Below are 21,763 nucleotides of genomic sequence, written 5' to 3' on the forward strand. Positions count from 1 at the left end.
GGGAAATAGAAAAACGCCACACTGGTATGAAAGAAAGTAGTCTTGTGTGTTTGAAGCAGAGCCAAGGGAGTTTTACTCTGCATCTGGGCATGTTATACGTTACCTGGGGAGGCTTGATCTTGTGTCAACTTGGTTCAGTTGACAATTCCTTTTCCTTCAAATTTGAAGGTTGTGCATTCAACCCCACTCCAGGCTTCAGGCTCGTAATCTTGACTGATGGTTCAATGTAGTGATGGCGTGCTGTGCTGTCAGAGACACCATTCTTTGGCTGAAGTGTTTAATGTGGAACATATTACTGCATTAAATGTGTTATATTAATGCAAGTTGTGGTTGTAAACTAAAACCTCGTCTGCCTGTTTGTAAACAATGAAGATCCCATGACACTATTTGAAGAATAGAAGGGAGATTGAATGTTCTTCCCTCAGACAACAGCATCAAAATTAGATTAACTGATCAGTCAAGTTATGATTATTTTTTATTCATTCACGGAATGTGGGCTTCACTGGCTGGGCCAGCATTTATTGCTCGTTCCTAGTTGCCCTTGAGGGTAGTGGGTGAGCTGCTTTCTTGAACCATTGCAGTCCATGCAGTGTGGGTACACCCACAGTGCTGTTAGGATGGGAGTTTGAGGATTTTGACCCAACGACTGTGAAGGAACGGCGATACATTTCCGAGTTAGAATGGTGAGTGACTTGGAGGGAACTTCCAGGTGGTGCTGTTCCCATCTATCTGCTGTCCTTGTAGGTTTGGAAGGTGCTGTCGAAGGAGCCTTGATGAATTCCTGCAGTGCATTGCTGCTATAATGGGACTTTGCTGTGCACAAAAATTGCTCCACGTTCGTACTGCTTAGCAAAAGAGAATGAAATTCAAAGTAATTCATTGTATGAGGGGTGTTTTAGTACAAACTGAGAGACATGATAAGGCACTATGTAAATAATGTTATAATAATAAAGTAGGCATTAACACTCTTGTAATGTTTCTCTTAAGTTTAAAAAAAAATGCATGATCATTATATTTTTACCAAAAGTCAATTTTTAAATTTAACATAGCAACTAAGGGAAAATATTTCCCCCTGTCTGGGGGGTTGTGCAGGGGCACGAACCCGATTGGTGCCCCTGTTCGGGGATGTGCCACCATTTTATGTGGGCGGACCAATTAAGGCCTGCCCATCGTGATGCATGCCCAGAAGTGCTGTGCGCTCCCTGTGCGGGCGGGGGGATTCCTTGCGTGGTTCCCTGTGCTCTTTTCGCGCAGGTACGCGAAAGAGCGCAGAGATCTCCCTGAGGCACGGAGAAGCCTCAGGGAGACCCATTTGATATGTGTAGGTTTAAATAAAGGAAGGAAAACACTTTTGAAACATGTTCCCTCATGTGACACTTGCACATGAGCTGGGACATGTCAAAGATTGAATGTAAAATTTTTTATTACATTTTAAAACCCTTCATGAAACGTCATCCCACCCGTGGATGAGGTTTCATGAAAAATGCGATGGCCCCCTGGGCTCTTTGCCTGCCCCTTAACTTTAAAGTTGGACAGGCAGCTCATTTAATTGAGTTAATGACTATTTAAATGGCCTTAATAGGCCTTTGACAGTTCGGCGGGTGCGCAACTGACTCGGCTGCATGCCCGCGGAACTGACAATCTAAATGACGCACGGTGACATCGGGATGCATGCCTGATATCACTGCGCGTCATTTTACGTGTCAGCGAGCAGGCCACACCCCCGCTCGCCAAATGGAGAATTCTGCCCTAAAAGAAAACTTGCTGGCTATTGGATATTAGTCCAAACCAATGGAGAATGTCAGTAATGATACAATTACTGCTTATGCTATGGTATCACCAGGCTATTGACATCACAATATTTAATGGTAACCTGATAATAAGCATAATAAATGATCAATTATGAGTATGAAAATAAACTCGCTGAAGAACTGCAACATTCTCTGAGATAGTCTTTAAGTACAGAAAAAGCTCACCATCTTTACACAAATTCAGACTCCCCTATCATTTAAACATATTCTGCATATAGTGAGAAGCCTTTTCAGAAGTTGAAAATTAAACAGGGAGTCAGGCTCAGTAAGAACAACTTTGTCTTTGAGTCTGAAGGTTGTGGGTTCAAGTCCCACAAGAGTCTTGTACACATTATCATGGCTAATGCTTCAATGCAGTACTGAGAGAGTGCTGCATCTTTGGAGGTGCCATGTTTCAGATGAGATGTTTGACAAAGTCTCCAGCTGCTGTCTCAGGCAGATTTAAATGAAAATATAGTACCAGTCAGGAAAGTAGGGGTGATTTCATACAATGTCCTAGCCAGTATTTATCCTCCAACCAACACCTTTAAAAACAGATTATCTGTCAATTTATTTCATTGTTTATGAGATCTCGCTTTGTGAATATTGGTTGCCATGTTCCCCTTCTTTACAACAGTGACTGCAGTTTCTTATGGTACAGCTGATGGTAAACATTGAGTTGTTCAAATCCCAAAGGGAAACTTGAAACAACTGCCACAACTTGTTTTGTAGTTTGTATAAATTTTGAGATGCATGCCTTGAATTCAGTAGTAATAAGACCACCAAGTCTTATAGGTTTTTACAAAACTAAATTAAACATTTATTAATAGGAGAAACGATTTTAAATACAGACATAGATCTACAAATTACTACTATGGTAACTTCTAGATCCCCTAGCCAATTTAACTCCCAGTTACACTTTCGGTAAGGCAACAGTAAGACACACAGATTTTAAAAGATCCAGGCAAAGAAACATGGTACACTGAACAAGTCGAATTCAAAGTGAGTTTTCTTAACTTCAGGCCTGAGAAAACAGCAGCTTGAGGCATAGATGCTGAAGGCTTTTCACACTTGTTAAATCCTCAAATGCCTCCCCTTACACACAGCCTTCGCTCCTTTATACATATTTTCCCCTTTGAATTAAAATTCCCATTGTTTCACTATCTTTAGACTTTATCTTCTTGATAATAAGAACCTCTCATAGCACTAAGTTTTACGAGTAATCTTTGGAAAAAAATAAACATACTGGGCAGAATTTTCTGCCTGCTGGGCAGGCAGGCCCAACAAAATCTCCAGTGGGCAGTGAGATGATCCCCACCTGAGAAGAGGGCCCCACTGCCATTTTACATGGGCAGGCCAATTAAGGCCTGATGTCCAGCGGGAAGCGCTATGTGCTCCCTGTGCGGGCGGGGGGATTCCCCAAAAGCAAGAGTGCGCTCTTTCGCGCATGCGCACGAACGAGTGCACATCCCCCTTAGGCTAAGTGCTGCCTCAGGGAGATCACTGTCATTTTATTAAAAATAGCAAAAAAAATTCCCTAACATGTCCCCCTCATGTGATAATGTCACATGAGATGGGACATGTTCATAAATTACAGCAAAACTTTATTAAACTTTTTAGAACACTGCATGAAACCTCATCCCGCCGGTGGATGAGGTTTCATGTTTTATCTAGTTGTTGCTGGGGCTCCTGGCTTGCCTGCTAACCTTAAGGTTGGGCGGGCAGGTCCTTTCATTGTTTAAATGATCCTGTCAATGGCCTCAATGGCCATTGACAGATCAGCGGGCACACAGCAGATTTCGCTGCACCCCTGCCTTCTTGAAAATTTAAATGGGGCGCATTGACGTCGGGGGGTTCCGCCCGATGTCATCCTGCGGCATTTTATATGTCGGCGAGCGAGCCCTGCCCCCTGCTCGCTGATGGCAAAATTTTGCCCACTATTTCTAAAGTTCACCTGGCTAGGTGACACATTTCACCCATCCTTTGAAAACAATCTAGTCTGGTTTATTTAAAAATGCAAAAGTCCTTTTACCTTACATTCCAAACCTCCCCCATATTTACCATGGGCAGCATTTTCCCACCATTGGGGGGTGGGGATATGTGGGAGTGGGCACAGGCGAGCGGGTTCCTGATTGGTGCCCCGGCTGGGGGTGCACCGCCATTTTACATGGGCGGGCCAATTAAGGCCCGCCCAACGTGGCATCTGTTCAGAAGCGCTGTGCGCTCCTTGTGCGGGTGGTGTGGCAGGGGGGGAGATCTGGATTCCCTGAGCAAAGTGCCTCAGGGAGATCGGTGGAAGTTATGAAAATTTTTTGAAGGGTAGAAAAAATTTTCCTGACGTCCCCTCATGTGACACTGTCGATGTGATGTGCCAAACTGAAAATCTAAATGACGCTGGGTGACATTGGGACATTGGGATGCATTCCTAATGTTACCCGCGCCGTTATATGTGTCGGTGAGTGGGCCCCGCCCCCCGCTCGCTGACCAGAAGATGCAGCCCCATGTTTACATCAAAGCCTTCAAACCAGTTGCCTTTAATCCAATTAAGTTTCTCTGTTACACACACACATAAATAGACACATCTGACTATTATTCGATGTTATTGGAATTTACTGTAACATAATGAGAATTATTATATCTTCCTGACTAGTTTAAAGTACTTAATTGGTTGGGAAGTAATGTTCACTTTTACTGGGTTTCATCCCCTGTGATGTTCAGTACCGCACCACATTGCATTCATCCACTGAGCCATTGGGAAAGGTAAAATAATTTACCAACCACTACCGTCTTAATAAGAGAAACTTGCATTTATATAGTGCCTTTCACAACCTCAGACCATCCCACAGCATTTTACAGCCCCTGAAATTTAGTAACTGTTTTACTGTAGGAAATGCGGCAGCCAATTTGTCCCAAAAACAGCAACAATATAAGTGCCTTGTAATTTATATTAGTGATGTTTGGTGAGGTAAAATATTGGCCAGGATGCAATTAACAATCTACCAGCCTTGGGATTCCAATTTGAGTTGTTACTGGTTTATTGCTTTAGGCTCCTCCAGTGACTCTGTATAAATGAGTAACTATCATGGGCAGCATTTTCCGGGCGGGAGGCGGAGCCCGTTCGCCAATGCGTAAAATGACGCAGGGTGACATCGGGTATGTGTCCCGATGTCACCCTACATCATTTCGATTCTCAGTTCGGCCAACCTGTCAGCGGCCTATTAAGGCTATTAAAAAAGTAATTAAAATGATTAATGGACCTGCCCATCCAACCTTAAGGTTGGCAGGCAGGCGAAGAGCCCAGGCGGCCTTCAGAATAAACATGAAACCTCATCCATGGGCCGGGTTGAGGTTTCATGAGGGATTTAAAATTTGTGTTACACTTTTAATAAAAGTAATTGATATGTCCCAGCTCAATTGGCAGTGTCACATGAGGGGACATGTCAATAAAATTTTTCTCATCCTTTATTGTCTTTTTAAAAGTAACACTGATCTCCCTAAGGCAGCACTTTGCCTCGGGAGATCTGTGCGCTCTTTGGCGCACGTGCGACGGGGGAGAATGCTGCCCCATAGGTTTAGGCTGGGATTATCTGGCCCCGCCTGCTGCTGGGATCTTCTGGTCCCACCAAAAGTCAATTGATTTATGGCTGGGAGCAGATTCTACCATGGCGGGCCCTCAGGAAAATTCTGGCCTTAATCTCCAGTCTATGTGCGGTTAACTGATATCAGCTGAGGCAGGAGTAGGGTGTTGAAATTGGTCACAGCATCCATGGCCAAGGTAAAGAGGCAAAACCAACAAGGTTCTGCCGAATGATCCCTCCTAGGAAAGTGCACTGGTATGAACATTGGATGTGATTCAGATTAGCATTGGCTACAATGACTCTCACAGTTAAATTTTTTGTTGCACATTAAATGGGTGAGATACCAGATGATTGCTGATGCACCTGGCAGTGTAGACCCCCAATGGAAATTAAACCTCTTTAGCAGTGTTTATGGATGAGAATGATTGTTATTTTAATTGCTGTGCAATTCCTCCATCTGTTTTCCCACCCCCGAATTTATTTTCTTTTACAGATAATATGTTCTTAAATTTAAACAAAATATTTAAGTTAGAGAAGCAAGAGGTGGCCTCATGTTCACTCTAAATTATAATTTAATCAACTATTTTTTGAGTTTAGCTTCAAAGATGCTTCTTTAAATGTGCCACATATTTACTTCATATTTAAAATACTGTAAATTAGCTTTTGTTAGATATTACTGAACTTTCCAAAACGGTCTGTGTAAGTTATTGATGCAATGTTCCCTTTGTTGGTGTCACTGATGATATAAAATGAGAATCGGCCCAGTTCTAAATTGAGAAAAGGAAATTCCCATTCACTATTACTCTTTGTACCTCACTAAAGAATATTTCCCTCATGGCTTTAATGACTACTTCCTGATTTTAACAGGCTCATGAACAATTACAAGCAGAAGTTCTCAGGTATAAAGCTAAAATTGATGACCTTGAGAAAGCCTTGGCCCAGAAAGGACAGGTAAGAAATTAATATGTTTGTTCAACTACGAACTGTAACTGAGGGCCTCCCAGTCTCCAGATTTAATCTGGAAGCTTCTTATTTAAGACTCAAGGCTTTCCAAGCACTCATCATTGTTTTGGACCACTGTCAGTCCACATATGAAGGAATTGTTCAACACAAGCTTCACACAGACACTGCTATGCAATCACTTTTTCTTGTGTTTTGTGCCTCAGAGAAACGCAGAGATGACTCTCACCAAGTTCTATTAGAGTTGCCATCTATAATTAAATGTATTCCTGGAAGTTTCATCACGTGACTTGCCCCACACTCCAACCATTAGTTGGCCAACACATCCATCCTTGTGATGTACTGCCTTCCTGTGCCAATTGGAGAACAAAAAGGCTAGTTACCCTAATTGGATAGGGTATTAACCAAACAGTCTCTCCGCCAACCCCCCTCCCCCGCAATATCTATAGAAATTTTTTATATCTGGCAAAGAGAAATGTTCAAAGAAAATGACAAAAAAATACTTCTTTAATATCTCAATGACTTTTTCCAGAGTTGCACAGAGCTGTGTCCTGGAGATTGATCTTCAATAGCTGGAGACCCCAGGCCAATCCTGGAGGGTTGGCAACCCTAGGTTCTTTGTGAACAGGAAGTTTTTTTTTTAACAGTGCTTTTAAAATGTCTGCGTTCTTTTGCTAACTGCTTAATTTCAGTTTCTGTAACCACACCCACAGGCTTAACTCAGCAGTGAGCAGTCAACAGACACACAATCAAAAACACAGCCCAACTGAACAGAAGAACGTTAAAATTCTTTCAGTGCTGTGCCAATAAAATGGTTGGCACTGTCCCTAAAAGGGTGAATTGCTCCTTAGAAGGGCACTATTAATAACAACAACAAGTTTTTAGATAGGGCTTTTAACATCATTAAGTGCCCTAGGATGTTTCACAGGAGCATTATAAAACAAAATATGATGCTGAGCCACATAAGGAGATATTAGATATTATAAAGCTTTTAATCAAAGAAGTACATTTTAAGGAGTACCTTAAAGGAGCAAATGACGTTAGAGAGACAGAGGGCTGAATTTTGTTGTTGGCGAGCAGGGGGCGGGACCCGCTTGCTGACGTGCAAAATGACGCAGGCTGATGTTGGGCGGAACCCCCGACATCACCGCGCCCCTTTTAAATTTTCAGGAAGGCGGGGGCACAGCAAAATCTGTTGCGCACCCGACGACCTGTCAAAGGCCAATTGAGGCCTTTGACAGGATCATTAAAACAATTAAAGGACCTGCCTGTCCAACCTTAAGGTTGATGGGCAGGCCAGGAGCCCCGCAGGGAATAGAAAAAACATGAAACCTCATCCACCGGCGGGTTGAGGTTTCATGTAGGGATTTAAAAAGTTTAATAAAGTTTTAGTGAAATTTATGAACATGTCCCATCTCATGTGACATTGTCATATGAGGGGGACATGTTAAGGATTTTTTTTCTTTCTATTTTTAATGTTTTCACAACTGTCAGTGATGTCCCTGAGGCAGCACTTAGCCTCAGGGAGATGTGTGCTTTTCGTGTGCATGTGCGAAGGAGTGCACTCTTGCATTTGGGGAATCCCTCTCTCTCCCCCCCACCCACCCACCGCACGCACAGGGAGCACATAGCGCTCCCCGCCGGACGTCATGCCCGCCCACTTAAAATAGCGGTGGGCCCCGCTTCTCCGGCGGGGATCGGCTCTACACCCGCTGGAGATTGGGTCGGGCCTGCCCGCCTGGTAGGCAGAAAATTCTGCCCAGAGAGCTTTAGGGAGAATTCCAGAGCTTAGGGAAGAAACCATTAAAGGCATGGTCACCAATGGTGGAGTGATTAACATTGGGGATGCACAAGATGCTGGATTTAGATGCGTGTAGATATCTCAGAGGATGTGGGCAATGCTCACTTTGAAATTGTGTATGACCCATTATTTTTGTGACTGGTCCCTTTAAATGTTTTTGCGCAACTGAGCACGTGGATTGTGTATCCCAGAACAAAGGCCTAAATGGTACCCATTAGGCTGCTGCGCAGCCACACACCTACACAGCTTAGCGAGAATATTGATTGTGAGGCTGGACGAGGTTATAGAGAAAGCGAGCGATCTCGTCTTGGTGAATCAATTGACAACACCTTTTGGCTTGTTTGTACACAGGGGAGGTGGAATCACAAATTCAGTGTAATGATTTTTAAAATTCACTTATGGGATGTGGGCGTCGCTGGTTAGGCCACCATTTATTGCCCATCATTAATTGCCCTTGAGAAGGTGATGGTGAGCTACCTTCTTGAACTGCTGCAGTCCATGTGGTCTACGTACGTTGAAATTTTCAGTGGTTTTTGCTACAACACCCCTGCCCTGGAGTTTTAGGAGTTAGAAGCTCCTGGTTTACCATAAACTGAAACATTCGTTGGATAATACCCTTATGCAACAGAAAATCTCCCTTTAAGGTCAGCTGACCTTTATATTTACTATTAAAAGCCATGATTGCAAGCTGTACCTCTCCAAGTGGCTGTCCAAGTTCTCGTTGGGATCCTATCATTAGTATATGTCAATAACTAAATCAACCTGCTTCTTGCAGGCACCCTGGCAGTAAGAATTCCCTGATTCAATCTTTTATTCAAATTACCTGATTTGGATCCCCATTTTGCTAATTTTAATCTGAGAAATGGGTTCATTGAATTTCAATTTCTCCTAACTGCTCTGCATTTTTTATGTATAGAAAGGACAGAATTTCACCCATATTGGGTAAAAAGGCTCGGTGGGGGCTGGCAGGGGCAGTTGGGCAGTCGCCCACCACCTGCAATTGGGGCCGGAAGGCAATTTCATGCTGGTGGGCCAATTAAGGTCCGCCCAGCATGAAACACAAGTGGCAGTGCTCAGCGCTGCCTGTGCAAGCAGGGTTGGTGGGGGGGGATTGCGAGCCAAACAAGGGCAACCTTCATGCATGCACGCAAGTGCGTGCTTCATAATCTCTCCGAGGCACAAAGCTGCGTCAGGGAGATGAAGTGTTATATTAAAAAAATAAAGAAAATAAAAATGTAATGAAACATGTCCCCTCATGTGACTCTGTCACATGAGTAAGGACATGTTATTAGTTAAGTTTTAAAATTTTTATTTTATTTTGATTTGCTTTAGGAAACCTCAGCCCGCCCATGGATCAGGTTTCCTAAAAAGTGCAAAGGCCGCTTGGCCTTTTTGCCTGCCCACCAACCGTAAAGTTGGATGGGAAGTGAAAAATTCAAGTTAATTGATGATCTAATGGCCTTAGCAGGCCTTTTAATTGTCAACGGGTGCACTGCCGACTTCGGCGTACACCCACTGATCAAAATATCACATGACTGCGCGTTGATGTCGGGACGCTTGCCTGATGTCAACGCGTGTCACTTTACACTTGAGCGGGTCGGGCACGTGCGAACCCACCGATCTAAAAAATTTTACCCAAAGTCTGTTGGTAGTGGCCCTTAAGAGAAAGGGAGTTGGGAAACAATGGATTACTTCTGTTGGATCTTACCAATTTCTGTTGGATGGTAGGACAGGCTGGATCCATTAATAGCAATAAAGCCAACAGCTATCATGACAACTGTTATCAATAAACTGGGCTGCTCCTTTGACGATTGACTTGAGCACTGTCAACTACCAGTATAGTCACTGGTTTTAGTTTCTATGTCATCGGATTCCATGCACCCTGCCTTGGCTGACATTGTAATAATGACTGCCTCTTAGCTCTCTGCTGATGTTACGCTTCAGATATTTCATCATGTGTTTCATACCAGGTATTGTGAGGTTTATTAGAACAGCATTTAACACTCCATCGAAGCAATGCTGAGAGCTGGAAATCTATTGCTCCAATTTTACTTGACCCTGTCGTGGACTATAATTGAAGAGAAAGCTACTTGTTTAGAATTGGAGACCGGAACTTGAGTATTATAGAGTGACCTCAGGATTGAACAGAACTTGAACTCAAAATTATTAGAGGGGCCCCTGGAAAGAAAAACTTACTAAAGAAGTCATTCCAACCGTTGCATTTGTGCAGGGATTTATTCCAATGCTCTTGTATGTTTTTCAACACAGGATTCAAAATGGGTTGAAGAAAAGCAACTATTTATGAAAAGAAATCAGGAACTTTTGGAAAAGGTACCCCTAGTTCTTGCATGGTATCTGTTTTTGAATCTCAGATGTGCCAGTCATTATGACATTTTCAGCCTTGATATTTTGAACAATTAGTTTAATTCTGTATGATTTGATGTTCTCATAATCTTCTGCTGACCAGAGGTACTGGGGTGTCAGTCTCAAATAATGTATCTGTATATAAATTATTTATGTCCCTGCTGTAATTTATCAGATTGCTAGATGGATTTTTTAAAGCCTATTTCCCTTTAATGTTCGGATGATTTGAGGCCATCGATCATCCCCATTTCAGTATTCTTGCTCTGATCAAAGGTAGCTGTGATGGCAAACGTATGACTGACTATTTAATACTTCCTCACATTCATGGTACAAGTATTCTTAACTTATTGATTGTCTGTCCCGGCCATTACCTCTAGATTATTAACTACTTGCGTCATATTAGCACAGTACAGTGCATGTAGGCTCTTTTCTCCTCACACTCTTTTTCCATTCTTGCCTGTGCTGTTGCAAAAAGCTCCAAACAAGGGAGCCACTATCACTCCTCAGGGGTGAGAGCAAAACAGGGTTTGTTATGTGAAGACCCTTTGGCCAATGCACAGCACTGTTTGTGGAAGCTGAGCACAGTCAAACTGCCTGGATAGAAAAACTGAGGACCTCTTACACTGTAAATTATTAATTCATACTACCAACTGTAGTTACAAATGAAACAATGAACATTAGAGGCTGTGATCCAGTGTATATCTAAAAGTAACACTAATTATTTGCTATCGTGATGCATGTTATTGAGAACGTGATAATGAGTTTTTATTTTAATTGAAGCACAAAAGCAGCTCGATGCTGAGTTAATGTAACTAAGAAACATTAATCCTCTCATGTAAAGGAATTTTTTTTAAAGCCAGGCTAATGTTCGCCCAAATGAACCAGTAGTCGTGACTTTTGTATTCTCAGTCCAATCCCTTCATGGAATCTTTGAGGAACGCCTTCCATGCACAATTATTTTTTTTAAAGGATTTATTGTTATATTTATTCTATTAGACTATTTTGATGTGTGTGATGTTCATAGTGTACTGTAGATCTTGTGGGTCAATTGTAGCCTTTGAGCCCATGGACCTTGAAGCTCGACCAACTCGGTCCTATGTTTTTATAGTGTTGTGCGCTGCTGTGTGAATTTTGTGGGCCTGGAGGTTTGGAAATTTTTGCTTTTAGAACTCTTGCCTCGTTGACAGACAAATTCTGAATCAAATCTCTAAGAGAAGTCAGGATCAACAATTTGAGGTTTATTCAAATGAATGGGACTTAAAACTTTTCTGCTGTGCATTGACCATGGATTTTCCTATCCATTCAAATGAATTGAGTGGAGGAAGGCAGGGGAAGTGGCAGGGTGATGAACACACAAGTAGAAAATGCTTGCTTGCCTATGACCCCCTGAGGCTCTTTAGTGCAGCATAAAGGGTTAATAGCTATCATGCTAATAGCTAATGTATAACATCAGTGATGTAAGAGCTCAGGCATGGTGCCTGTACCCAAGCTCATTACACTAATGGCGCATTGCACATTTGTTTGGACCTTATACAGTTGAACAAGGCAGTTGAAAGAGAGATCCACCCAATGGCATCTGACAAAGAAAGCTTGGTGAAGCTTGTGAGGAGCTTGGTTTTCACTAAACTGGATGCAAACAGTCGCTTCTGGCAGTTCTCCTAGACAAGGAATCCAAACTGCAAATAACAGTCATCAGAATCTTTGGGAGGTGTTTTTTCATTTGCCTACTATTCGGAATCTCTGACTGTTTAATACTTCCTCACATTCATGGTACATGAATTGCCTCAGCACCCAAGGATTTTCAACATACCATGACTGGCATTTTTGAAAGGCTGGAAGGAATTTTCTGTCATATGGATGATCTCATTCATGGATCCACCACTTTGGAGCATGATGCCAGGATGAGAACACTTACACGCCACGAGCCTTATACTTAATCACAAATGTGAGTTCTCTAAACCCACAATCAACTTCTTAGGCCATGTTGTTCACACATCTGGCATCGAGGCAGATTCTGAGAAAACCGAAGTCATAAAGGATTTTCCACCACCCCTTAATGTTACAGAACATCAACTTTTCATGGGCATGGTCAATCAGCTGGGGAAGTTGCTGCCAATCTTGCACACAACTACAAACCACTACAACGATAACTGAAGCAGGGCCAGGCCTGGTATTGGAATGAGCACCAGCAGAGAGCATTTGACACAGTTAAAGATAAGCTCATGTCCAGGGAAATACTGATCTATTTTGACCCAGGCCTATCCACCATAGTCACAGTCGACACAACGTCCATTAGCCTTTGGGGCCGTATTGTTCAAATTCAGCATGATTTCTCTGTCAGACTAGTATATTATGCCTACAAAGCACTGACAGATACAGAGCAGTGGTATGCAGTCATTGAAAAAGAGGCCCTGGCAGTCACCTGGGCTTGCGAAAAGTTTTCAGATTACACCTGAGACTTGAGTTTACTATCCGGACAGATATAAGCCATTAGTCACCCTGCTTAACTCTAAAGCATTAGCAAAGATGCCACCCCAAATTTAAAGGTTTCAATTATATCTCATGAGGCTTGACACCAATACAGAATAAGTCCAAGGTAAACACCAAACCACAGTTGATGCTTTGTCCTGCATTCCTGTGGGGAAGCCTGCACAGATCAATGTACACTTTGTTAAGGACATGGAGTCCTACCTCCCCTTGTCTACCAAGTTAATCCCAGTGACCACCCAGAAATTAGGAAACATTCAAGCAGCCCAGACAGCTGATGCTGATTGTGCACAGGTGTGGGAGCACTATGTTACTGTGTTCCTAGCAATTGTATTCTGAAGCAGTACTTTGTTCAGCATCATCACCTTAGTCTTATGGATGACTTGTTAGTTCATAATGACCAAATTGTCATTCCCACGGTCCTCAGGTTAGACATCCCCCAATGGTTACACCAGGGACACCTGGATATCACCAAATGCAAGGTTAGAGACTGCAATTCAGTCTGGTGTCCAGGCATCGCCAAAGCTATTGAAGACATCATTTCCAATTGTACTACTTGTGCCATCCATAGACAAGACCACAAGAAACCGCTGAAGCGTCCTCCTTCCTATCCTGATTGTGGGAACACTCAGATGGACCTTTTTGTCTTCAACGATAAAACCTTTCTTATCATTGTGGATTATTACTCTCAGTAGATTGAGATCAAATGGCTACATGGGCCCACCTCAGAGGCAGTTATTGCCATCTCAAGGAAATTTTTGCCACGCACGGCATCCCTGTTTTGGTTATCTCTGACAACGGCCTGCAGTTTGCTAGTAACTTCTTCAAACATTTCTTGGAAACATATGGCTTCGTCCACATCACAAGTTCACCAAGGTACCTGCAGGCCAATGGTGAGGCTGAGTGTTGAAGAAAAATAATGATATTGACTTAGCTTTACTGAGTTACCAGTCTACGTAACTGCAGAATGGTCTGGTTCCATTGGAACTCTTGATGGGTAGGGGATTATACACACACTTCCTGAGTCTCCCACACATCCTTTGACCATGCCTTGAGACGATATAGATAGAAAAGGTACTGGGAAAAAGAGGACCACTACTGCTCGAATCAGACCATGAAATACAACCGTTGACTCTTAGCACAGGATCTACCAGCACTCCGGTCAGGGGATTCTGTCTGTATCCAAGACTAGTACTGGCCTGGCTAGTTTTTGAGTCAGTCCATTCATCCATCCTCCTATCTTGTACACACTGACCACAGTGTCCTCAGATGCAACAGATCTGCATTGGTACCCACCAGCAGACTACCTTTAACCAAGAAGACAACCCAACCAACTTATTAGATGGTTCACAGGCCCCCTCACAAGAAGACTGTGCTTCCTGTGAATGGGCCTGTGAACCACCTAATAAGTTAGTTGAGTTGTTGTCATCCTAGGCCTCCTCCAAAGGAAACAAGAACGCAACCTGGCAGACTGGTCAAGCCATCGCAGTGACCCAGGGATGGTAACAGTGACATTGTGGGGGCGGGGGCGGGGGGGCGGGGTAGGGTGGGGTTGTAGGATGTAGGATGTGTAAATACTTAATGAGTAGAATGAAAGATTTGGGGGGGGGTGTAGTATAAAGGGTTAATAGCTATTGTGTTAATCACTAATATACATAATTAGTGATGTCAGATCACATATAACTGGAGCCCAGAGAGAGATGGTTCTGGAAGGAGCCTCGTGCTTATCTATACCTGTGCATAGTTGTATATAGTTAATCAATGTTTGAAAGTTCCCAGAGGCCTTGTTTCCATTAGTCTATGTTAAACACGCCGTGGTACCCTTCACGATTACACTTCTTTTAGTATGAGGATGTAACTAGTAGAATAGATAAGGGAGAACCAGTGGATGTGGTTTATTTGGATTTCAAGAAGGCTTTTGATAAGGTGCCACTAAGAGGCTAGTGGGCAACAATAAAGCACATTGGATTGGGGGACAATATACTGGCATGGATTGAGAATTGTTTGACAGACCAGAAACAGAGAGTGGGAACAAATGGGTCTTTTTCCGGTGGCAGGCAGTGACTAGTGGTGTGCCACAGGGATCAGTGCTTGAGCCCCAGCTATTCACGATACATATAAATGACTTGGATGAGGGAATCAAATGCAATATTTCCAAGTCTGCTGACGACACAAAACTGGGCGGGGTTGTGAGGAAGATGCAAGGAGGCTTCAGGGCGATTTAGATAAATTGTGTGTGTGTGGACAAACACATGGCAGATGCAATATAACGTGGATAAATTATACACTTTGGTGTGAAAAACAGAAAGACAGTATTATTTAAATGGTGATATATTTGGAAATGTGGATGTACAAAGTGATCTTGGTATCTTTGTACACCAGTAAATGAAAGTAAACAGGCAGGTGCAGCAAGCAACTAGGAAGGCAAATGGTATGTTGGCCTTCATTGCAAGAGGATTTGAGTTCAGACGTACGGATGTCTTACTGCAGTTATACAAGGCCTTGGTGAGACCACACCTGGAGTATTGCGTGCAGTTTTGGTCTCCCTACCAAAGAAAGGATATACTTGCCATAGAGGGAGTGCAGCGAAGGTTCACTAGGCTGATACCAGGGATGGCAGGACTATATGAGGAGAGATTGGTTCGACTGGGCCAGTAACCACTAGAGTTTAAAAGAATGAGAGCAGATCTGATTGAAGTGTATAAACTTGTAACAGGGATAGACAGACTAGATGCAGGGAGGATGTTTACTGGCTGGGGAGTTTAGAACCAGGGGTCACAGTCTCAGGATACGGAGCAGGCCATTTAGGACTGAAAGGAGGAAATATTTCTTCACTCAGAGGGTGGTCAACCTGTGGAATTCTCTACCACCGAAGGCTGTGGAGGCTGGGTCACTGAGTATATTCAAGGAAGAAATTGATAAATTTTTGGATATTAGGGGCATCAAGGCATATGGAGAGAAAGCGGGAATATGACGTTGAGATAGAGGATCAACCATCATCATACTGAATGGCGGAGCAGGTTCGAAGGGTTGAATGGCCTACTCTTGGTCCTAGTTTCTATGTCTCTACCAAACCATGTAACCCATGAAGCCAAATGCTTGGAAGGCTTGCTTGTGAGAAACTTATATAATCTTTACTGGGGTAGTGACTGAGCTTTACTTGGGTTCTGAATGACCCTGGTGATTAATTCCAGTGAGCAGTGGAAGTATAAGCATGCAACGCTATGTCTGCCTTCTGTGCATAATTGTTTTAAAACCTCATCTATATCGGGTGTTAGATTTCATAAAGCCAGTTTATCAACCGGATTCATTACAATGGGTTGTAAGAAATGCTCTTTTTGATGGACTCATCCGACTAACCCCAGACAATGTCAGTAAGGCTGTGTCAATGCTGGTTTGACAAAGCCGTTATTGCTTCATAGCTGCTGCGATGAGAGTAATCAAGAGTTATGTTCTGATTAAAACCATTATTTTCATCTTTTAAAAAGGTTAAGTAGCTTTTAAAACTACATTATAATGCTGTCATTAAAGAGATGCGGCTTTTATGGAAAGGTGGGAGGCAAACCTATTTTTTTTGGGAGAGGCAGAGATATGCATCACTTTGACCACAATGGTTCATTGCACAAATAACCTGATGTGTGTTTTGATACCGTCTACCTCATTGTGTGCTTACCGAAATAAAATTCTAACGAAAGCAACACCTTTTTCATGAATGTGATGGCTCTTTAATGAGCAAGTGAGCAGAGATCCGATTTGTAGCAGCTTATATTTTATTTTTCAATGTCATCTCTTACAGATTGAGAAATTGGATGCAGAAGTAGCCCAGCTGCAACAGGAAGTTCAGGATTCTCGGGATCAGAATGAGTTGTTAGAATTCCGCATCCTGGAACTCGAGGTGAAATGACATTGCAATAGAGAGTTGCCTGATATGTTATATAGTATTTGAGAGAATTTTGCAGTTTTTATGGCAAGAATTAGCCCATGTAAAGACCTTCACTGACAGGGCAACACTTGAAAATAACACTTAATAGAAAACAAACATCAAATAAGAACATTGGCAATAAAGGCAGGCCTCAACTCTCCTTCTATCTCAGCTAGCTCCAGTCACCCAATTTTTCTGATTTCAAACCAAGCCTCAAGATGGCTCAGTGCATCAGCAGAGTTTATTGGTTGGGATAAAAGTGGTACGGGAAAAGATAAGTGCATCAGTCTTTTTGACGTATTTAATTTGATAGAGAACGGCAGCATTGCTGTGCTGGGCACAATGTGAATATACAAACAATGACGGTCCATTCGGCCTGTTCCATTCGGTTGTGATGCCTTGAGCATCATGATATAGAAGCCCTCTACCTAACGCAGGAGAGGTGATAATCCAGATTTTTTTTTAAAACTGGCCAATTTTGGGAGAAGAATTCAGAGAAATTCCTCTCCAACCTCCAAGGCGATTAAAACTAGCCCAGGCAAGGTCCAGTGGAACCATAGAGGCCCAGACATGAAGCTGGCCTGATGAAGCACACATGACTAGCATCAGAGAGACTTGGCAGGCATGGAGGATTGAGCTCTGTTCCACTCAGTTCCCAGTCTGACTTACATGGAGCAGGCATGGGGCAGATAGAGACCATATTAGAACTTCCAGGAATTACAGGATAGAGTCATGCCTGACTATTCTGTGCCACCTCTTGGGAATTGGCCACAGAAGGTATTAGCAGTCATGTCGGTAGGCTGTGCAAACACATTTTCCTCCAGGAGTCTCTTTAAAGAAATGAGGCACAGCTTTAAATTCCAATATGATTAATCAAGAGAAACTTCTTGGGATGGATTTTCAAATTGTCTGGGACCGAGATCAAAGGCGGCAGAGGCGCAGTTTTGCGCTGCCAGGCTCCCTGCCAGTTCCTGTCACCATGCCAACTGCAAGACATTCTCAGTAAGGATGGTTTGGCGGGCATCCAATTCAGAGAGCGGTGAGAATGCTAAACAAAGTAAGGACATGATTGACAAAAGAATAGAAGGATATGTTGATAGGATAAATTGAAATCAATAGAGCGGGAGAAGGCTAACACAGATCATAAACACCACCATATACATGTTGGGCTGAATGGCCTATCCTGATTGTAAATATGTGAAGAGGATCCTCCTCCTTCTTCTGGTACCATGTCTAAGAGGAGGATTGGTCAATGATTGTGCTTGGCAAAGTTTTGCAGTGTTTAGCCATTGCCTTCTGCAGTATGGCTGACCAGGAAACTCTCCCACTCTTATTGTCGGTTATCAGGCTATTGGAAGGATTTACAAACTGATAATCAACCTGCTTGGTCACATTATGAACACACCTTTCATGGCCATCAAGTCCTGAAGTGGGATTTGAACCCAAAGCTTCTGGGCCAGAAGTAGGGACACAACACTGTGCTACAAGATCTCCCTCATGAAGAGTATAAACTTCATAAACTCATAATCCTTGAGTGAAAGGGAGCTTCATTTGCTCAGAGTACATATTTTGGTATTTTGGGAATTTAAGTGTCCTGGAAGTCCTGCAGGGTCATCTGATCTCTGTGTTACATTTCCAGCACCGACTTTGAGCATGTGAAGCTTCATACCACAGGCACAGAACTGTAAATACACACTAAATGCAGAATTAATGTCTAAAAACAGATGGTCTGGTTATTATCACATTGCTATTTGTGGGACCTTGCTGTGCACAAATTGCATGTTTCCTATACTACAAGAGTGACTCAATTTTTTGGAAAAAAGTACTTAATTGGCTGTCGTGTGCTTTGAAACATCCTGATGTATAAATGCAAATTCCTTTTTTTCTTCTTTGAATTAACAAATATCATGCCCTTGGTTGGTCTCATGTAGATAACAGTAGTGACGGTTTGTGTGTGATATGTGCAGTAGCTCTAGACTTGAGCCCAGATTTTCGTTCCCGGGTTGGGTGTGCTGAGTCGGTAGATTCCCTGGCTCGATGAACTTGTCCTTTAAAAATGTCTGCCTGGAGCTCTGATTTTTGGTCCGAGGGGTGTTTGGTGGGGAAGGCTGAAATAGCAGTCAGGGCAGGAGATCATTGGAATGAATGCAGAGATTCTGGGTGTGGGGGCAGGCTGGGTGCAAGGGCTGCCACTGTGTTCCAACATTCTGTTAAATAAATTAATTAAATAATAAAACAATAAACACCCCTCACCCCCCACTTCCCCATACACTTCCTATGCCCTATCCATGATTATCTATGGTAACCAATGCCCCCCACCCACCCCCCACCATGGCCCCTCATACTCCCTGGGAAAAGTTGGGGGGAGAAGTGCAGGAGCGGACGCAGGCAGGCATGCCTCTGATCGGCACCCCAAATCAGGGCCAGTTAAGGCCCACCCAGCATGACGTCCGCCAGGAAGCACTATGCGCTCCCTGTGTGGACCGGGGGGGGGGGGGGGGGGGGAGAATTTACTCAGCCGGGAGTGCACTCTTTCGCACACGCGTATGAAAGAGCACACTGATCTCCCTAAGGCTAAGTGCTGCCTCAGGGAGATCGGCTCAGAATTAAAATTTTTAAGGTAAATGTTTAAAAAATTTCCCTGACATGCCCCCTCATGTGACACTGTCACATGAGTTGGAGCATGTCCATCACTTTAGCTCAAACCTTTATTAAATATTTAAAAACCCTCATGAAACCTCATTCCATCCCCGGATGAGGTTTCATGCTTTTTCTTAAGCGTGCCAGGGTTCCCGACCTGCCCGCCAACCCTAAGGTTGGATGGGCAGCCCTGTCAATTAACTAAATTGTTTTATTAATGGCCTCAATAGGCCGTTGACAGATCGGCGGGCGCACAACTGACATGGCTGCACCCCACTGACCTGAAAATGGAAATGACGTGGGGTGACATCGGGAGTTCCGTCCGATATCATCCCGTGTCATTTTACGCGTCGGCGAGCAGGCCACGCACCCCCCCCCCCCGCTCACCCGACCTAAATATCCTGCCCCCATTCCAAGTTAGTGCCAACTCATGCCATCCCATGCCACCCACACACCACCCTTTGCCCTTACTCCATCCATGCCAAATCACCTAGTGTGCTTGGACAGTTCCTTGACAGCTTGACACTTCCTGGACGCCTTGGACAGCTTTGACAGTCCCTGGACAGTTGGACAGTTCCTTGGCAACTGGATAGTTCATTGGCAGATGGACAGTTCCAATGATTTTTTGTGCAAAATGTGCATAATCATGTTTAATTCTAACCATCCCAAAGGGTGCCTTCCATCTCTCAAAGGTGTCCCAGGATCTTATCCAAAGAGATACCTTATTTCTCTAAAGGGGTAGCCTGGCTATGCAAATGAATCCACCAAGCTCAGACCTCCTCTTCTGGTCTGTTCTGCACACTCTGGGATTTACTCAGCTAGGGTTCAAAAATCGGAAGTCAGTGGAAGCAGCTGGTGATTTAACTGGCCATCTGCCTCTGTGATTCATGCAGGGTGGGGATGGATTGGTTAGCTTAGATGGCTAAAGAGCAGTGCAGAATGACGCCAACAGCATGGGTTCAATCCCTGTAGCGGCTGTGGTAGTTCATGGAGGCCTAACTCTTTGCCTTGTCCCATGCAGAGTGGTGCCCCTCAAGCTTTTTGGCCACTTGTTTCTCTCTAACAGGAAGAGATGCCGATGGTCCCTTTTGGACTATTGCTGTTTAGTGATGTAGGCCAAAAGAGAGAACCTAGTCTTTTCTATCAGTGATGGGTATTTTAGAATGCGGTTGTTTCACCTCTGTGACTTGATGTGAACTCAGACCAGAGCAATGAGATTAAAATGTCGTGTCTGTCACAGCTCCAAACATCCCAAGTGAAGTCGGGTTGTGCAATTTGAGCCGTTTTCCTGGCAGGCACAAAATTGGACATAATCGACAACTGAAGTTTCTCAATTTCCCTCAAAGTTGGCTAATGTAGAAAATGGCATTGTCACACTGAGACAGGAGAAGTTGCTCTTGTTAGTATGGGAGTTGATTCTTGCTCTAACTGATCCAAGGGTGTTAATAATTTAGGCTTGTATTTACATAGACTCAGCATAGTTTCTTGGAAACATCTCTTTGTGTGGATAAGTTATTTCTGAAGTGCGAGTTGTTTTTATATTGTTTTACTTTACATCTTAGCTACACTGGGGTTTGAAGTTAGGTCCCAAAAGCTTTTTCATTTCCCAATTACACCCAAAGCAATAACCTACAACTTGTGGATTTATGTACCTTTTCCTGAATTGAGCAAAATGTTTTACCATTTGTTATTTATCCCCTTTCTATTCACAGGAGAGGGAAAGAAGGTCGCCTGCCTTTAATCTCCAGATTACACCTTTCTCAGATGGTGTGAGTGCTCTTCAGATCTACTGTATGCAGGAAGGTGTAAAGGTACATGTTGACACACACCCATATCTAATCCTGTTCAAGAAATTAAGAGTGACAACTATTTTCTCATGGTCAGAATTGGTATAATACCATACTCCTGGGTTACCTCTATTGAAAGATCACTTGAAGGTAAAGCAAATGGTAAATGCACTATGTTAATATTTCATTTCAATCTATGGAATATTATTCAGATCACTTGCAACCTGAATGACAGTACCCCTAAAACCACAGTTATGAAACATAAAAGTTGTCCTAAGGGGCTGGTTCACACCATATAGTAGGTATAGGCCTTTCATCTCCAAGCTGTGAAAATTATTAATTTGGATTGCCTTGATCTTGTTCCTATAGGCTTTGAGCCTCCAGCACAGAGCTGTCTCCGAATTTGGTATTAAATTGGCAGTGCTACTTGATTG

The 21,763-nt window shown here is 43.2% G+C and overlaps 1 protein-coding gene and 1 long non-coding RNA gene across 11 annotated transcripts in view; one reads left to right on the forward strand and one right to left on the reverse strand.

Annotated features, from left to right (window-relative positions):
* LOC121281139 overlaps positions 1-7,437 on the reverse strand; it is a 66,205-nt gene extending 58,768 nt beyond the window's left edge. For all 5 annotated transcript variants that reach the window (XR_005943825.1, XR_005943824.1, XR_005943823.1 and 2 more), the window contains exon 1: positions 7,350-7,437. This is a non-coding gene — a long non-coding RNA (uncharacterized LOC121281139). The remainder of the gene's footprint in view (positions 1-7,349) is intronic.
* Positions 1-21,763, forward strand: part of LOC121281137 (janus kinase and microtubule-interacting protein 2-like) — a 294,067-nt gene that overhangs the window by 207,409 nt on the left and 64,895 nt on the right. For 5 of the 6 annotated variants that reach the window (XR_005943821.1, XM_041193858.1, XM_041193856.1 and 2 more), the window contains 4 exons: positions 6,236-6,319; positions 10,398-10,460; positions 16,777-16,875; positions 21,255-21,353. Coding sequence is in view for 5 of the 6 variants with exons in the window: in XM_041193858.1 (XP_041049792.1) it covers positions 6,236-6,319; positions 10,398-10,460; positions 16,777-16,875; positions 21,255-21,353 (345 nt within the window). In the remaining variant the exon portion in view is untranslated. The remainder of the gene's footprint in view (positions 1-6,235; positions 6,320-10,397; positions 10,461-16,776; positions 16,876-21,254; positions 21,354-21,763) is intronic. The other variant, XM_041193860.1, reaches the window with a different exon arrangement.

This window comes from Carcharodon carcharias, chromosome 8, assembly GCF_017639515.1.
Source record: "Carcharodon carcharias isolate sCarCar2 chromosome 8, sCarCar2.pri, whole genome shotgun sequence".
Lineage (NCBI taxonomy): Eukaryota > Metazoa > Chordata > Chondrichthyes > Lamniformes > Lamnidae > Carcharodon > Carcharodon carcharias.